At 43.4% G+C, this 19,214-nt stretch overlaps 1 protein-coding gene across 4 annotated transcripts in view; it reads left to right on the forward strand.

Annotated features, from left to right (window-relative positions):
* The window catches only part of LOC118403005 (C-Jun-amino-terminal kinase-interacting protein 4), a 48,027-nt gene extending 39,714 nt beyond the window's left edge, over positions 1 to 8,313 (forward strand). For all 4 annotated transcript variants that reach the window (XM_035801439.2, XM_035801441.2, XM_035801440.2 and 1 more), the window contains 12 exons: positions 1,019 to 1,186; positions 1,341 to 1,512; positions 1,622 to 1,831; positions 4,761 to 4,929; positions 5,004 to 5,132; positions 5,217 to 5,365; positions 5,465 to 5,613; positions 5,782 to 5,953; positions 6,186 to 6,299; positions 6,490 to 6,663; positions 6,736 to 6,873; positions 7,010 to 8,313. In XM_035801439.2, the coding sequence (XP_035657332.1) occupies positions 1,019 to 1,186; positions 1,341 to 1,512; positions 1,622 to 1,831; positions 4,761 to 4,929; positions 5,004 to 5,132; positions 5,217 to 5,365; positions 5,465 to 5,613; positions 5,782 to 5,953; positions 6,186 to 6,299; positions 6,490 to 6,663; positions 6,736 to 6,873; positions 7,010 to 7,122 (1,857 nt within the window). In that variant the 3' untranslated portion in view covers positions 7,123 to 8,313. The remainder of the gene's footprint in view (positions 1 to 1,018; positions 1,187 to 1,340; positions 1,513 to 1,621; positions 1,832 to 4,760; positions 4,930 to 5,003; positions 5,133 to 5,216; positions 5,366 to 5,464; positions 5,614 to 5,781; positions 5,954 to 6,185; positions 6,300 to 6,489; positions 6,664 to 6,735; positions 6,874 to 7,009) is intronic.
* Positions 8,314 to 19,214: the final 10,901 nt, after the last annotated feature.

Below are 19,214 nucleotides of genomic sequence, written 5' to 3' on the forward strand. Positions count from 1 at the left end.
CCAAGAACCCGATGGTCACTCTGACAGAGCTCCAGAGTTCCTCTGTGGAGATGGGAGACCTTCCATAAGAACAACAATTATGCAGCACTCCACCAATCAGGCCTTTATGGTAGAGTGGCCAGACAGCCACTCCTCAGTAAAATGCACGACAGCCCACTTGGAGTTTGCCGAAAGGCACCTAAAGGACTCTCAGACCATGAGAAACAAGATTCTCTGGTCTGATGAAACCAAGCTTTAACTATTTTGCCTGAATGGCAAGCCTCACGTCTGGAGGAAACCTGGCACCATCCCTACAGTGAAGCATGGTGGTGGCAGCATCATGCTGTGGGGATGTTTTTCAGTCCCAATGAATGGGAAACTAGTCAGGATCGAGGGAAAGATGAATGGAGAAAAGTACAGAGAGATCCTTGATGAAAACCTGCTCCAGAGCGCTCAGCACCTCAGACTGGGGCAAAGGTTCACCTTTCAAAAGGACAACGACCCTAAGCACACAGCCAAGACAATGCAGGAGTGGCTTTGGGACAAGTCTCAATGTCCTTGAGTGTCCCAGCCAGAGCCCGGACTTGAACCAGATCGAACATCTCTGGAGAGACCTGAAAATAGCTGTGCAGCGATGTTCCCCATCCAACCTGACATGGCTTAAGAGGATCTGCAGAAAATAATGGGAGAAACTCCCCAAATACAGGTGTGCCAAGCTTGTAGTGTCATACCCAAGAAGGTTCAAGGCTGTAATTGCTGCTGAAGGTGCTTCAACAAAGTACTGAGTAGAGGGTCTGAATACATATGTACATTTTGATATTTCATTTATTACATTTTTTTTATAAATTAGCCAACATTTCTAAACCTGTTTTTGCTTTGTCATTATAGGGTATTGTGTGTAGATTGAGGGAAAAACATTTAATACATTTTAGAATAAGGTTGTCACGTAAACATGTAAATGTGGAAAAAGTCAAGTGGTCTGACTACTTTCTCAATGCACTATACTGTATTGCTAACCGTGTGTATTTATCTCCTGTAGTTGTGGTGTGCTGCAGGTGTGAACCTGTCGGGGGGTAAGACCCGTGACGGCGGGTCTATAGTAGGTGCCAGTGTGTTCTACAGTGACCTGACCAGCCCTGGTCCTGAGAGTCCTCTCAGGAAGACAGGATCACAGAGCAGTCTGGACAAACTGGACCAGGACCTAAAGGTACATATACATCACACACAGTCACATGGTCATACAGCACACACATGCTTGCACTCATACAACAGACAGACAGGCTCATAAGACACACGTGTGTACGTACAGTAAACACACACACTCATACAGTCTTTTCCGTTGTGTGTGTGTGTGTGTGTAGGAGCAGGAGAAGGAGCTGCTCCACCAGGAGGAGCTGTCCTCTCTTGTGTGGATCTGTACCAGTACTCAGGCCACCACTAAGGTCATCGTCATCGATGCCAACCAGCCTGGGAATGTCCTGGAGAATTTCTTTGTCTGCAACTCCCATGTCCTCTGCATCGCCAGTGTGCCAGGTCTGCGTGTGTTCGTTTGTGTGATGTAAACTGAAGACAAGGCTAAATGTTTTTGTTTTGATTGTAGCTAATCATACCATGTTTGTGTATACATGTTTGTGTGTGTCAGGTGCCAGAGAGACAGACTATCCGGCAGGGGAGGAGGTGCCCCATGACGCAGGGTCGGGTGCTGAGGGCGGGACTCTGCAAGCGAGCACAACCAGTATTTGCTCAATGGGTGAAGCTGGAGTGCTGGCAGGGATCAATGTGGTTGGCTGCTCTACAGAGGGGGCAGTGGCTACCCCCCAGACAGCAGGAGCAGAGAATGACACTGACACAGGTAAGATTAGTACACCCATGCAGGCATACAGTTGAAGTCGGAAGTTTACATACACAAACTCGTTTTTCAACCACTCCACAAATGTCTTGTTAACAAACTATTTTATTTTTTTAACCTTTATTTAACTAGTCAAGTCAGTTAAGAACATATTCTTATTTTCAATGACGGCCTAGGAACAGTGGGTTAACTGCGGGTTAACTGCCTGTTCAGGGGCAGAACGGGGGCAGAACGACAGATTTGTACCTTGTCAGCTCGGGGGTTTGAACTTGAAGCCTTCCGGTTACTAGTCCAACACTCTAACCACTAGGCTACCCTGCCGTCTATAGTTTTGGCAAGTTAGTTTTGTCATGCACGAAGTAGATGTCCTAAGTAATTTTTCCAACAATTGTTTACAGACAGATCATTTCCCTTATAATTCACTGTATCACAATTCCAGTGGGTCAGACGTTTACATACACTAAGTTCGTTGTGCCGTTAAACAGCTTGGAAAATTCCAGAAAATTGTGTCATGGCTTTAGAAGATTCTGATAGGCTAATTGACATCATTTGAGTCAGTTAGAGGTGTCCCTGTGGATGTATTTCAAGGCCTACCTTCAAACTCAGGGCCTCTTTGCTTGACATCATGGGAAAATTAAAAGACATCAGCCAAGACCTCAGGAAAAAAATTGTAGACCTTCAAGACTTGTTCATCCTTGGGAGCAATTTCCTGAAGGTACCACGTTCATTTGTACAAACAATAGTACGCAAGTATAAACTCCATAGGACTACGCAATCGTCATACCGCTCAGGAAGGCGACACATTCTGTCTCCTAGAGATGAACGTACTTTGCTGTGAAAAGTGCAAATCAAAAAAATTGTAGACCTCCACAAGTCTGGTTCATCCTTGAGAGCAATTTCCAAACACCTGAAGGTACCACATTCATCTGTACAAACAATAGTATGCAAGTATAAACACCATGGGACCACGCAGCTGTCATACCGCTCAGGAAGGAGACGCGTTCTGTCTCCTAGAGATTAACGAAAAGTGCACATCAATCCCAGAACAACAGCAAAGGACCTTGTGAAGATGCTGGAGGAAACGGATACAAAAGTATCTGTATCCACAGTAAAACGAGTCCTATATCGACGTAACCTGAAAGGCCGCTCTGCAAGGAAGAAGCCACTGCTCCAAAACCGCCATTAAAAAGCAAGACTACGTTTTGCAACTGCACATGGGGACAAAGATCGTACTTTTTGGAAAAATGTCCTCTGTCAGATGAAACAAAAATAGAACTGTTTGGCCTTAATGACCATCGTTATGTTTGGAGGAAAAAGGGGGAGGCTTGCAAGCCGAAGAACACCATCCCAACCGTGAAGCACGGGGGTGGAAGCATCATGTTGTGGGGGTGCTTTGCTGCAGGAGGGACTGATGCACTTCACAAAATAGATGGCGGTAGGAAAATTATGTGGATATATTGAAGCAACATCTCAAGACATTAGTCAAAGTTAAAGCTTGGACGCAAATGGGTTTTCCAAATGGACAATGACCCCAAGCATTCTTCCAAAGTTGTGGCATAATGGCTTAAGGACAATGTCAACGTATTGGAGTGGCCACCACAAAGCCTTGACCTCAATCCTATAGAACATTTGTGGGCAGAACTGAAAGTGTGTGTGTGAGCAAGGAGGCCTACAAACCTGACTCCGTTACACCAGCTCTGTCAGGAGGAATGGGCCAAAATTCACCCAACTTATAGTGGGAAGCTTGTGGAAGGCTACCTGAAACATTTGACCCATGTTAAACAATTTAAAGGCAATGCTACCAAATGCCAATTGAGTGTATGTAAACTTCTGACCCACTGGCAATGTGATGAAAGAAATAAAAGCTGAAATAAATCATTCTCTCTTATTATTCTGACATTTCACATTTTTAAAATAAAGTGTTGATCCTAACTGACCTCAGACAGGGAATGTTTACTAGGATTAAATGTCAGGAATTGTGAAACTGAGTTTAAATGTATTTGGCTACAGTGTATGTAATCTTCTGACTTCAACTGTACACACACACACACGTATCTTTTTTGTTGTTGTGTGTTTGTCTTTTTGGTCTCGTATCCTTCGCTCCAGACACCAAGCCCCTCCCCCTGCCACTCACCACAACAACGAGGAAAGCTCATCTCCCTCTTACAACAAGCAGACAACTCATATGGACACCGAAACACATTGAGACATTTTACTGTAATAGAGGAGAACATAACCTTTGTAACTATGCCCTTTTATGTCTCAACTCCCAAAATGTAGAACAGAGCAGACCCTACTAAGATGGGAGTATCCATTAAAGTAATTGTGGAAAATGAATGCTCAGTTTCTGTCCTGTGCGGCACCTTGTACAGCTAGCTGCATATTATCCAGACTGTATGTTAGCTGTCCAGCCTGTGTTTTATAAATGTGCAAAGAGCATAAAAATATGCATTTAAATACGGAATTGGCAACTTGTTCTCATTCTGCGAAAGAAGCGTCTTCTTATCCAGGTAGGCCACTTGATTTCAACATCCTAAACTCAGTGAACAGGCTGGGTTGTTCAAACAGTTGGAGACGGACAGGAGTGTCTATTCATAACAGATCAACTGTTCTAACATGTTAGCAAGCAAATAGATCCATGTAAAGCTAGACTTTAAATATAAAGATTAGCTACTCACTAGCAGGTGGGCCTGTGCTTGAGAGATTGTTAACGCCTGCTACCAGAAGGTAGCCATTTATTAGTGAATGTGCATTTTGCGTGGTTCTGGTTAAATGTGTAACAAAAAGGGTGTTTTCGTAGACCAGATCAGTGATTATGGCAAAAAAAAGCAATAATATTTCCTTCTCCTGTCCTTCCCTAAGTCAAAAGTGATTATCTATTGAATACTCTGCTCTTACACCTACAGTATCTCCTTCTCTCCCCTCTGTGTAGACGCCAAGGCTGCAGAGGAGGCTACTGAAGCTACAGAGGCCAGTGCGGGTCCTGCAGGCCCGGAGCATGACTTAAGTCAGAGGGGAGTCTACACTGAACATGTCTTCACTGACCCTCTGGGAGTACAGAGCACTAGTCCTGGGGAGACGCCAGCCAACTACACACAGAGGTATGGGATACAGGGATGCACACACACCACACATACACACCACATACACACTAACATCCTGTTTCTGTTCTCAGGGAGTCTGATCTGGTAAAGGATGGTGTTAGCTCCAACCCTAACCCAGAGGAGCAGGACCTGATGAGAGAAGAAGCCCAGAAGATGAGCAGTGTTTTACCCACCATGTGGCTTGGTGCACAGAACGGATGGTGAGACGCCGATCGATTTAATCAATCACATCAGTTTATCAATCTCATATTGATCTCATCAGTCAAATGTGTGTGTGTTACCAGTGTGTACGTGCACTCGTCAGTGGCCCAGTGGAGGAAGTGTCTCCACTCTATAAAGCTGAAGGACTCTGTCCTGGGCATCGTCCATGTGAAGGGGAGAGTGTTGGTGTCTCTGGCTGATGGAACACTGGCTATCTTCCACAGAGGAGTGGGTAAGGCTGATATGTTTTTTAGTTTGTTGTGTGACTGTGTCCATTTAAAGGATTCCTACATTGGTGCTTACACACTGCTCTTACTCTCCCTCTCTCCAGATGGTCAGTGGGACCTGACTAACTACCACCTACTAGACCTGGGCAGACCCCACCACTCTGTCCGCTGTATGACCGTGGTTCACGACAAGGTCTGGTGTGGCTACAGGAACAAGATCTACGTGGTCCAGCCCAAAGCCATGAAGATAGAGGTACGTCTGACCCGTTCATGGACGCACGCACGCACAAGAACCCCCCTCCCCACACACACACACAGACTCACACACGGACTCACACACGGACTCACACAGACTCAGTCCACAGATTATAGTTGTAATCCTTCTCTCCTTTTCCATCCCTCCCCCTCTCCTCCACTGTAGAAGTCGTTTGATGCCCACCCCCGTAAAGAGAGCCAGGTGAGACAGCTGGCGGGGGAAGGAGATGGTATCTGGGTGTCCATCCGACTGGACTCTACTCTGAGACTGTTCCATTCCCACACACACCAACACCTGCAGGACGTTGACATAGAGCCCTACGTCAGCAAGATGCTGGGTGAGGAACCAAGGCCATTTACACCTGTTGCAGTTGATGTAGGTATTGTGTGTTCTACGTTCTATGCTTCTAAAGCAACTTGATTGTGGTGTTTGTGTCCTCATTTTTAGCTAGTTTTGACTGATATGGGACAAGGGTTCACAGCATTAGCAAGCCCAAGTGACATACAGGAAATACAGACCCATACTTCATTATTCCTCTTTTCTTAATGCGTCATGTTGGTCTCCCTCAGGTACGGGGAAGCTGGGCTTCTCCTTTGTCAGGATCACAGCTCTCACGGTGTCCTGTAACCGTCTTTGGGTCGGCACTGGCAATGGAGTCATCATCTCTATACCTCTCACTGACAGTAAGGGGAAGTAATGTCTCTCTCCCACTCTCCATCCCCCTCTCTATGCCCACTACTCTCTCCCCAATCTCTATTTAATGATGCGTCTCTCTCCATCCTTCTCTCCCCTCCCATTCTCTATTTAATGAAAAATCTCTCCATCCTTCCATCTATCCACCCTCTCTATTTAACGATTCATCTCTCTCTCTAGCCGATAAGGTGATGGCAGGACCAGGTAAACCTGGCGGAGTGATCCGTGTGTATGGTGATGAGAACAGTGACAAGGTGACGGCTGGAACCTTCGTACCCTTCTGCTCCATGGCGCACGCTCAGCTCTGTTTCCATGGTCACCGAGACGCAGTCAAGTTCTTCACCGCTGTCCCAGGTAACTTCTCTTCCCTCTCTTCTTCTCCTCCTCGTCCTGCCTTTTAACTGATCAAGGTCCCCCCTCCCCCAGGTCATGTGATCCCGTCATGTGCAGGCGGAGCAGCGGAGGCTGGGGGTGACAACGGGGCAGAGGAGCACCCTCAAAAGCAGTTTGGCAAGTCTGTTCTGGTGATGAGTGGAGGAGAGGGATACATCGACTTCAGGATGGGTGAGTTAGCATGGACCATCACATCACACTGACAAGTACAGTCAGTATATGGCAGGGCATGAAAACATAGATATTTGTATGAGATGAAGTGGCTTAATGTGTGTGTCTTTGTGTGTTTGTGTGCGTGTGTGTGTAGGTGATGAGACTGAAGATCCACTGGACGAGCCCACTCTGAAGCTGCAGCCGTTCCTGGCCAAAGCTGAGAGGAGTCACCTGATCGTCTGGCAGGTCATGGACAGCCAGGACTGAACTGTAACCTCTGACCATGCCACGGTGATGAGGAGCCTATTTAAAGCAGGAACAAGCTGTCCATTCAGATTCACTCTTTTGCATGTTTATTTTTGTTTATTTATTTTCTTCTAATTTTGGTTTTGTATCTTTGTTTTGTTTTATGTTTTTTTAATTAAATGTTTTATTTTACTTATTGTATTTTAAATCTGATACAAGCCCGTTGCGCTTCTATTATTATTATTATTATTATTATTATTACTACCGGTATTACTACTAGAATGATTATAAGTGAAAACAAAAAAAAAATGGTGATTTAATTTTCTTAGATCATATTTTGCACCTGGTTTTCTATTGGATGCTTAGGGTCCAACCCCTCTGTCCAAATACTGTGTGGTGATTGGTGGAATCAATGCACGGTCAGGGTGTGTCTTTGGCCTCCCCTCTGTGCTTTCTTTCAGATGGACAGAGGAAACAATAGTGTATAAGAGACCTGCTCACAGGAGAATAATGATGGTTTATTGCTTATGATGTGTTTTGAAATACAAAACCAAATCAACCCCATGATGTCTCACATCGTCCAATAAGAAAGAAGGGATTACAGGACAATCCAGCAAGTGAGCCAATCTTTTGTGTCCTGAATGACACAGGCGTGCTCTTCTTGCGTGATAGATTTTATTTTGTGAGAACATGGCTCTTGATTTTATGAAAGACCGTTTTTAATCAATTGTAAGAGTTTTCTGGACCTGGGATCAGTGTTGTCCTCAATGACTGGGCTTATGTTTAGGCTAACCTAATAGATCTGTGATCAATCATGTCCGTAGCTGCTGGGGCAGAGAATCGCTTTGTTTCAATACTTTGGAAATGCCCCTTTTCTTTCTAGGGGTAATGATTGACAGGATTTACATAGGATGGATACATATAGATGAATAATTTATTACCTCACGGAAGGAAGGCAGTGTTGCATTGCAAGAGTGTTGGAACAGGGCTTCCGTCTTTAGTTTCTAGGCCGTTGCTCTCCCGCCTTCCCTCCCTCCCACCAGCTAGAGCTTGCAGACACTTTACGAAAATCAACGGCTGCCTTATGTTTGAGAGTTGAGAAAAAATATGTTAAACTACATAATGGACTTTAAGTGTGACAGATTTATTTATTCCTATGTGAAAGAATGTTACATGGCCGGTTACCAAATAAAGTAAATGTGTGGCCTTGTAGCAGCATGTTCAGCCCAGTCTCTCTGTAAATACATTAACATTTTGCCAGACCGTCTTTGTTAAAATGATCATGGTGTATAGAATAGAGAGATATTTTGAAGCTGTCATCTCTGCCAATAAACTAAGAGCACTCTCCGAGAGCAGAGATGTTGGTGTTGGATAGCCGGCGTCTCCGCTTCTGGAGTCTTTTGTACGCTGAGAGTAGATGTTACCCATAGGCACAGATCTAGGATCAGTTTATCTTCTCTAAAGCCCAACATGAAACATTTAAGGGGAACAACTCAACACTGACCTTAGATCAGTGTCTAGGAACAACTAATTTCTTCTACCTTTTGTACACTAGAGGGCAGGGTGGCTCCCCCATAGGTTGCTATGATACTGACGTTTTCAGAATAAGCCTATTTTTATTAACTTTTTGTACATTTTGTCTTTTTAGACTCTGGTTGCATCTAAAATGACACATTGATTCCCCATCTAGTACACTATTTTGGCCAGGCTAGTTGAAAAGTAGTGCACTAGAAAGGGGGTAAGGTTTCATGTGTCTCTGGTCTGTGCATCAACAGATTTAGCTGGTGTCTATCCTGAGGGGTGAACGTGTGTGTTTCTTTCCAGAAGACCCCTCATATTGCAGTTCAGCCATTTCAGTATTTATTTCTATGAAAGAGCCTTTGTAGTTCAGAATGTAACTTTGTACAATATGAAATATCAGCATATATGAGAGCGACCGACTTGATCCGGTCTTATGTAGCAAAATTTGAAATGGCGTTTTATACATTAGATATTATTTTGACAATGATTGTTATTGGAATGGTCAATCCATGAGTGGGTGAATTCGAGAGAAACCACTGAGCTATGCACTACATCCACAGGGGAAGGTTGAGTGTTCTGGGTCGGAGTTGTCATTGGGCAGTGATCTAGGAACAGCTTATCCTTACAAAATCCTTCATTACGGTTAAGGTGAAAGGTGTAAAACATCAGTGCCTAAGATCAGCTTCTTCCTATTCTAACCTGGAGGTTAATGAACAGGTCACAGTCAAGTGTGTCGCCCCCCCCAACAAAACTGTTGTGTTCCTGTGATGCATCACCTATGTACTGATACAGCTCCTCAGCCTTATTCTTTTAGCATTCAATTAAACTGACTTTTTTGGGGGGGGAAACTCTTGTGTCCTCTCGTTATTTGGCTTTTTCTAACTTCTTGAAATCATTCTTAGGTGCTCTTGACTTTACCAGACATGGCTCTTTCCAATACATGAGGTGCACTTAAAATCAACCTCTTAAAAGAGAAAACATTCAGCGTACATATGTGTACACCAAACACAATGGCTGTCCATGTTAAGCAGTAGCCAGCACCCTGGAGAATGACTGACCAGAGGTTAACTCAGGGAGATAGAGGGTTGGTTTTATGGCTGTGGAACGCTGCCTGGTGAAGGTCAAGGAATACCTCTGGAAACACCCTCTCTTCTCTGACACATTATCGATGTCTTTAGGATTGGCAGAAACCAACATTTAGCACAACTCTGTCTCATATTGCCCTGAAATAGTATCTCTGCTGTATGTGTGTCTACATTAACTGGATAGATTTTTAAAAATGTTACTTTTTATTTAACTAGGCAATTAAGCACAAATTCTTATTTTCAATGATGGCCTAGGAACAGTGGGTTAACTGCCTGTTCAGGGGCAGAACGACAGATTTGTACCTTGTCAGCTCGGGGATTTGAACTTGCAACCTTTCGGTTACTAGTCCAACGCTCTAACCACTAGGCTACCCTGCCGCCCAGATGATAACCTTGCAAGGCCAGAGCGCCTGTAATCAATGAAACACCTTGATTTCAATGCAGTGTTTAACTATTGACTTTTTACATGTAGCATCATACCATAATGTCACACCTGTAGCCTAGCCTACTGCAATAGAGGGGTGGCAGGTACCCTAGTGGTTAGAGCGGTTGCAAGATCGAATCTCTGAGCTGACAAGGTAAAAATCTGTTGTTCTACCCCTGAACAAGGCAGTTAACCCACTGTTCCTATATTGTTGTTGAAAATAAGAATTTTTCTTAACTGACTTGCCTAGTTAAATAAAGGTAAAAATCGGACAGGCTCTATTTGAACTCCTGAAAAGAGATCATCCTTCACTGAACACATTCACTTTTCTTCCTTGCCACCAGGTGTCAGTGTTCCCCACAGTCTGGTGGCATCTGGAAGGGGGCATTACTTGAAGCCAATTGAAACACCTCTCCCTTTGCTCTAATTGGCTTTTAACTGTTCTTTTCATGGATTTAATGTTCCATTCCATCCCAATAATGTACAAAATCTGCGATGGCACGAGGTGCCTCTCGCAAAAGCCACAATTGTTTCACTTACCTGCTAGACAATACGGATGTCATAACATTTCTGTTAGTGCATATTAGGGTGTGAGGATGGATGGTGATTTGGACAGGACACATGGAGGGGGTGATAGTAATGGTCACCAATGCCTGGCCTGCTGCGCTGCCCCCTGGCCCACACATTTACACCACGCATATCAGCAGATCATACACACCTCCTGCTCTCTCAGGGTGTAGTGGTTATGTAATGAGCCAGCTGGTGTCTCTAGGGGAGGTTGGCTTGTCCCCATGATGCTTGCAATGCCAGGGTTCTGGGTTCGATTCCCATGGGGGACCAGTATGAAAATGTCGCTTTGGATAAGCGTGTCTGCTAAATGACTAGAATGTTTCGGCACACACCATCCCCCGCTGCCCAGGCCTCTCTGTCTACAGTCACACCAATAACACTGTGGGGATCACTCTTTCTATTTTATGTAAAGGGTAATATCTCAGGTGCCTGAAACAATCCTGTAGTGCATGCATGCGTGTCTGTGTTGTCTGCCCAAATGTTTGATTGCAGGGCCAGATGGGTGCTGAATCTGTTGAATGGTGTATTTCTATCACAAGGTATAACTCATTGTCATTATCATACTCACAGAAAATACTCCACATATAATGTAGGACCCATATCAATTCATCATTAGCTCTGTCCCTCTGCTGAGGGCAGTTTGTGTCTGGGTGTCACAGTTATCATCGGGTCTTTCAGATCATAGGTGTCACTGGACCCAAACACACAGCTGCAGTCTCTCTTTCTTATTCTCTCCATCTCTCTGTTTATCTACCTCCTCTGTGATGTCTGAGTGTTCCTTCCCCAGCTCTGTCACCAAAGGGGATTTGTGTGTGTGTGTGTGTGTGTGTGTGTGTGTGTGTGTGTGTGTGTGTGTGTGTGCGTGCGTGCGTGCGTGCGTGCGTGCGTGCGCGCGTGCGTGTGGGTGCGTGCGCGCGCTGACACAGCACATCAAAGGGTCTACTAGAGACGGTGTCTGGGAGAATGAGCTTCAGAATGCAGGCTGCTTGCCCTCGGCCTAGACACACCACACTCTCAGACTTAGACATAGTCTGGCAGAGAACAAAACCGATTTTTAGAGTAGACAATCAAATAGAATCCACACACAGACATTTCAGAATAGAATACACTGGGCATTTTGAAAGGAGAGGTCAGGTGATTGGAATCCATTGTCCAAAACATCCTTCCTCTGCCATAGTGGAGAATCAGCAATTGCTGACCAACTCCTAAATTTGGACCTGAAAATGGATGCCATAGACAAATGAAATTCAGGTTTGGTTTGCCTGCCATTTGCTTCTGCTGGGTTAGTGAAATAGAATACCCTCTCTTCCATACACTCAGATATCTGTGAAAGAGGCTCCTAAAGCCACTCAAAGCTGCACAGACTCAGTGGTTTGAGATAATGCTAACATCTGAAGTCAGTGTCCAATTTCAGCTGTCATGTCCTTATTTCAAGGTCTTTTACGCTGCCCTGCCCTTGAGCAAATAAGTTTAAAACTCTAAAAATAGATGTTTTCCCTGATACATTAGCTGAGGAGATAGCCACGAGGCTGGAGGAGCTACCGGAGGTGTAATTTCAGACCCTGTAACTATGCAGAAGGCTGTAACAGTCAAATATGCTGGCTTTGATTAATCACTTCAAAGATGTTCCAAGGGATTTGTAAAAAAAAAAAATAATAAGATATCATGGAAAGAATTTGTTTAGATCTCTAGGTACCACAAGGACCATCGAATGAGACTAGAAGCTAGATACTATTCATAATAGAACTTCAGGTATGTTTGTTTTTGTGTTTTTCGTGCTTTGCTGCTACTATTTTCAGTAGCATATGACTAGGGGAAATTAGCGTGAAAACATAATCTGCATAAATTCAATGATCAGATAAGGAAGCTTGAAGATAAATTGCTTCGATTTCATGTAATTTAATCCATGCAAAAAAATTATGCTTGAGGAGAGAATGTTCCAGAACAGCTCTTTCAAAGGCTGTGGATAAATGTTCAGAATGTTTTGCCACTTGTGCTGCTGAGTCACAATGACCCAATATATGTATATTTTGATATTACTCCATAGTAAACAATAAATAAATCGATTTTGGTAGCTATATAGTTGAATTTATTATCTACATTAGTTTTTGACAATTATATCCTATTACCACTAAATACATACTTTTAAATTATATTATGTGAACTGAACATCAAAAAATATATAAAACATATTTTTGTTGTTGAGAGTACCTATGCTACTGCCCCACTAAAACAAATACATACTTAAAAACATGTCATTTTGTCATTGAAACATTTGATTGAAGTAATGTAATATTCCATTCATTACTATGGAGTACTGCTTCTTCTGAGGAGTACCAATATGACAGCCGGTGGCTTCAGAGCCTCTCATTGACCATTACATAGCATCAGCAATCCTCTATTGGTCAATATTCATAGGTTGCACCTCCGTCAATCGGTAGCGTCACGCCATTGTTACAGTGCCTTGGGAAAGTATTCGGCCCCCTTGAACTTTGCGACCTTTTGCCACATTTCAGGCTTCAAACATAAAGATATAAAACTGTATTTTTTTGTGAAGAATCAACAACAAGTGGGACACAATCATGAAGTGGAACGACATTTATTGGATATTTCAAACTTTTTTAACAAATCAAAAACTGAAAAATTGGGCGTGCAAAATTATTCAGACCCTTTACTTTCAGTGCAGCAAACTCTCTCCAGAAGTTCAGTGAGGATCTCTGAATGATCCAATGTTGACCTAAATGACTAATGATGATAAATACAATCCACCTGTGTGTAATCAAGTCTCCGTATAAATGCACCTGCACTGTGATAGTCTCAGAGGTCCGTTAAAAGCGCAGAGAGCATCATGAAGAACAAGGAACACACCAGGCAGGTCCGAGATACTGTTGTGAAGAGGTTTAAAGCCGGATTTGGATACAAAAAGATTTCCCAAGCTTTAAACATCCCAAGGAGCACGGTGCAAGCGATAATATTGAAATGGAGTTTACCTGAAGTGAACCACGACTCCTTGAAACTTTCTTCATGGGATTTCCCCAGACAGTGTTGTGAAAGTTGTTTACTTCCTAAAATGAACCAGTGAGCACAGATAGCGAGGCATTTAGCACGCTCGTGGTGATATGTAGTAGAATTTCAAACTATGTTTACTGCTGGCGTTCATGGTTCATAACAGAATTACAAACCATCCAAAAAATACAGTCGAAACCCTAAAAGTAGCCAGATGGTCACCGTTTGATAATGATACCTGTGTGTGAATAAGATGCTTGTGATCAACCAACCACCATCAACCACTGACTGTATATTAAAACACATAGGAGAAGGTAGGCATGGTTAGGAGCAAACGCTGACAGTGGTGGCTGTTTCCGAGCCAACGGCTGCTAGTCCCTCTAACAGGCCTGAGGTCCTGACCCCCACAAGTGGGCATAGTAAGGAATAGTGAGGAGTAACTCTCTCTCTCCTGATTCTCTTCACCTTGCCCAGAGAGAGAAAGGGAGGTAGGAGATGGGATGAAGGTGAAGGGTTGAATGTAGGAGAGAAGGGGTAGAGGAATCGAGGGAGAGAGGTGGTGGAGGGAGGGAGGGGAGTGATTAGGCCTATAGGAATACAGGGGGCCAGAGAGAAGAGAGTAGTTGAAAGAAGAGTTTAGGACTGACTATAGTGTCACTGCCACATTCCTGTGTTCGTAAGATTCCAGAGGAGTCTCCTGATGTGTGTGTGTGAGAGAGAGAGAGAGAGAGAGAGAGAGAGAGAGAGAGAGAGAGAGAGAGAGAGAGAGAGAGAGAGAGAGAGAGAGAGAGAGAGAGAGAGAGAGAGAGAGAGAGAGAGAGAGAGAGAGAGAGAGAGAGAGAGGTGACCCTGGAGTTTGACCCACTCCTGAGGAAACATATTGGACAAATACTTAATAAGCAAGAGGTTTGTATGAACCTTGCTGTCTACCTTTCCAACCTAAGAGACAATGTTGCAATTTAGAAATGCAATAAGGCACCTCAGGGTTTTTTGGTATATGGCCAATATACCAATGGCTAAGGGCTGTAGTCAGGCACTCTGCTTTGCGTCGTGCATAAAAACAGCCCTTAGCCGTGGTATATTGGCCATATGGATTTGCAGCAAGAAGAAAATATTGGCTGCTGTATTAATAGTTGTACTAATGTGCCAGACATTAGTGAAAATAGACGCATGCACAAATTTACACACTGTTAGAGTGTTCACTGACCCATCGGCCCAGAGCAGGAGGATTGGGGTCAGTTTAGTGTGTGTGTGTGTGTGTGTGTGTGTGTGTGTGTGTGTGTGTGTGTGTGTGTGTGTGTAACAGAGAGAACATCTTAGAAAGAAGATTAGCTATTAGGCTAAGACTGGTCTATATCTGCCATTGATATAGGTGTGTGTGTGTGTGTGTGTGTGTGTGTGTGTGTGTAGCAGATTTATTCTCTGTGTATGCATGTGTGCGTGCCTGTTGCAGGGAGGACATCTTTGAAAGTTAGCCGATTAGCCGGGTTAGACTCTGTGCTAAGACTGGCCTATATATGTCATTGATCCTCAATGGGACCATATGTTCCCATACAGAAAGGGAAGCCTCTACACTAACAAGCTTATGTCACTGTATGTTATGTGTCTTCCTCTCTCTCTCTGATCAGACCCATTAACACAACTGATTTATAGCCTCACCAGCCGATATTTAGAGAGAGACCGGTCTTCATCAGCAACTACGGTTGAAAAGGGAGGGTGTATTAATTGAAAAGTTCATATTTTACCAGTAAACTACCAGAATTTTGGTGATTATCAAGGATTTGATGTAATCCATCAATGTATTTTAGTGGCCCTTTGGGGTACTTCTGATGATCACAGGTGTCTGTATTTATCTCTGGCACTCTGTGTGGCATAATCACACGTACAATATATGAACTAATAAAATTCGTTTATTTAACAATAAATAGAATGCCAAAGCTGTAAAACATCTTAAATATAAACCAGAAACTTAGTGAAAACCATTGTTGTTTAAAATGAATGTTTCAGCAGCATGAAATATCCTTTATATATACGTATTTACATACTTTTATTTATTTTACTGCCAATATGTATTTTTTGTCAATGTTCTGTCAATCGTTGGAAGAGTTGCAAAGTTAATTGAAAAGAATGTCATTGTTAATTAGATATAACGACACAAGGCGAGACCCAGATGTAGACACGGGAGGCAGATGGCTTGAGCTCTGATATTTATTATAATCCAAGGAGTAGGAAAAAGGCAAGTCGGGGACAGGCAAGAGTTCAGTTCATAACCAGGTCATATTCCAAAATGGTACAGGGCAGCAGGCAGGCTCGAGGTCAAGGGCAGTCAGAAAGGTCAGGCAGGTGGGCTCAGAGTCAGGACAGGCAAGGTTCAGAACCAGGAGGAAGAGGAAAAACAGACACTTGGAAAAACCAGGAGCTAAGAGAAAAACCGCTGGTTGACTTGGCAAACAAGATGAACTGGCACAGACAGAAAACACAGGTATAAATACACAGGGGATAAGTGGGGAAGATGGGAGACACCTGGAGGGGGGTGGAGACAAGCACAAGGACAGGTGAAATAGATCAGAGTGTGACATTAGATGCTTTTTTCATTAATTTGGCTATTTCCTCTTAAACTATCTCTAGAAACGAATGGACAATACGGACACAAATATAACAAATGTATACTTTACAGTGCATTTGGAAGGTATTCAGACCTCTTCCATTTAACCACATTTTGTTACGTTACCCTTGATGAAAACCTGCTCCAGAGTGCTTAGGACCTCAGACTGGGGTGAAGGTTCACCTTCCAACAGGACAACGACCCTAAGCACACAGCCAAGACAATGCAGGAGTGGCTTCGGGGCAAGATTCTGAATGTCCTTGAGTGGCCCAGCCAGAGCCAGGACTTGAACCCGATCTAACATCTCTGGAGAGACCCGAAAATAGCTGTGCAGCGACTCTCCCCTTCCAACCTGACAGAGCTTAAGAGGATCTGCAGAAAATAATGGAAGAAACTCCCCAAATACATGTGTGCCAAGCTTGTAGCTTCATACCCAAGAAGACTCGAGGCTGTAATCGCTGCCAAAGGTGCTTCAAAAAAGTACAGAGTAAAGGGACGGAATTCTTATGTAAATATATATTTTTTTAGAAAAGTGCAAAAAAAAAAAAGGATTTCTGGAAAAACCAGGGAATTTATTGAAAGTTTCCAGAATGTTGCAAACCTAGTGACTTCTACCTGCAGATACTGTCATCTTTCCTTCACATTATTTCCCAATTTTAAAAGTAGGACCTGCACCCTCAGATGTTACCAGTCACTTTTTCAAACTTGGGTTGCACAACTCAAGACTGCCTAGGCATTAGCTCAAGAGGCTAACACAAGTCAGTCTTCAGATCTCAGAAGGTTAATGCAAGTGTAGTTTTTATGATCATATGGTCCTATCATTAGGACGTTGAGAGGTCACTGCCCCTATCACCGCATCCTCCACGGTGTTGTGTGCCTTTCTGCACACTGAGAAATGTTGGCCATACAGGGAGGGCACTGTGACACCAGGATGACACCATGGTTGCACAACAACAAGGGCATTAAGCTGACGCACACACACAAACACACACACATCATGTTCTACCATAGTTCAATCACCCCCACAGTCCAATCTCATGGAAAAGCACAGTTGTAATTAAGATTTGAAATAAATATGTGGTATATTACCTCCTGTTTTTGGCTCTGCACCCTTTGCTCTGATCTTGGAGAGAGAGGAGTGGAGAGGTTCAGGAGAGATCGTGTGCTTGTTTATGACACACAGCTGTTGGTGGGAGTGGTCGGAGGGTGGGGGTTGGGCTGGGTGTTGCACAGTCGGGACATCTCTCTCAACTTTGCCCTTTGATGGAGGCCCCCACCTGACACCCCTCACCCTCTCCTACTCCTCTTCTCTTCTCTCCTCCACTTTCGTCACCTTCTTTCCCCTGACCCTGCCAATCTCAGCTGCCTCAGGAAAACCGGTAAGCATTTCCCCTCTCAGTGTGTGTGTGTGTGTGTGTGTGTGTGTGTGTGTGTGTGTGTGTGTGTGTGTGTGTGTGTGTGTGTGTGTGTGTGTGTGTGTGTGTGTGTGTGTGTGTGTGTGTGTGTGTGTGTGTGTGTGTGTGGGTGTGTAAGAGGCTCAGCGCATTACCACCCTAGTGATATAGTGGTAGAGCCTCTCTGGCCCTGGTCTGAGGTACTGTTAGGCCAGGATTCAATCAAATTAGTGCTAACACGATAGTCGATAAGAACGCAGAGCTTTTCATTGCTTTTGTTTAGGCAGTGTCAGAGGTATAACTGTGTTAGAGCTGCCAAATCCACAAATGGCTCCTGTGGCCTCATTAATAGACTGTGCTTACTAACAAATATAGCCCCAAATGTGTATGCGCCAGTTTTCATGCAAAAATTGGCATTTATAAAAAATGTACTTGAAGTGAGAAGGTGCTCACCTCCCAGCAAACTTAAGACCACATCTGCTACTGGTAGAGATCTTGTATTGCAAGCTGTCAAGTAAGTATTTTGTGCAAATGGGGGATGTGATGAAAAGCTGATTCATAACAAACTAAAAACATATTAACAAGAAAGAAACGACTTGCCATTAGTGAGAAGAGAGAAAATCTGCGTTTTATTTTTTTTTTAATCTAAAACAATTAGACATAGGAATATTATAATTAGACACAGGAATATTATAATTAGACATAGGTAAATGTTATACATTAAATACATTTCATTTAATTTTTCCTGTTTTATTTTCACAACCTTTCTAGAATATATTCCTCACCTTTTCTGGCCATGATGGGTTCATATTCATAAAGGAGCCATACAACAAATTCCATGCGCATCTCTCATTTTATAAGACCTGTCTAGTATGCCTAAATAGATAGTCTATAAGCTATGTATTTCAAGTATTGCAATATCATAGGCAACGTGGATTATAATACCGGTATACACTGAGTATACCAAACACTAGGAACACATTCCTAATATTGAGTTGCATCCCACCATTTTGCCCTCAGAACAGCCTCAATTAATCGGGGCATGGACTTTACAGGTCAATTTACACACAGCTCTGACACACACACTTACCCCACCAGACATACCACCAGGGGTCTTTTCACAGTTCCCAAATCCAGAATAAATTCAAGAAAGCGTACAGTATTATATAGAGCCATTATTGCATTGAACTCGCTTCCATCGCAAACGCTGAAATTAACACCAGACCTGGTTTCAAAAAAAGAGATAAGGCAATGTCTCATGGCACAACACCTCTCCCTTATTTGACCTCGATATTTTGTGCGTATGTACTGATATGTTGACTATATGTTCTGTTTTTAAATGTATGTAGTTCTGTCCTTCAGCTGTTCTTGTAATGTTCTGTATTATGTCATGTTCTGTGTTTTGTGTGGACCCCAGGAAGAGTAGCTGCTGCTTTAGCAACAGTCAATGTGGATCCTAATCAAATACCAAATACAAGGGTTCAAAAGCGTTCCACAGGTATGCTGGC

Source organism: Oncorhynchus keta, chromosome 24 (genome assembly GCF_023373465.1).
Source record: "Oncorhynchus keta strain PuntledgeMale-10-30-2019 chromosome 24, Oket_V2, whole genome shotgun sequence".
In the NCBI taxonomy this organism is placed as follows: domain Eukaryota; kingdom Metazoa; phylum Chordata; class Actinopteri; order Salmoniformes; family Salmonidae; genus Oncorhynchus; species Oncorhynchus keta.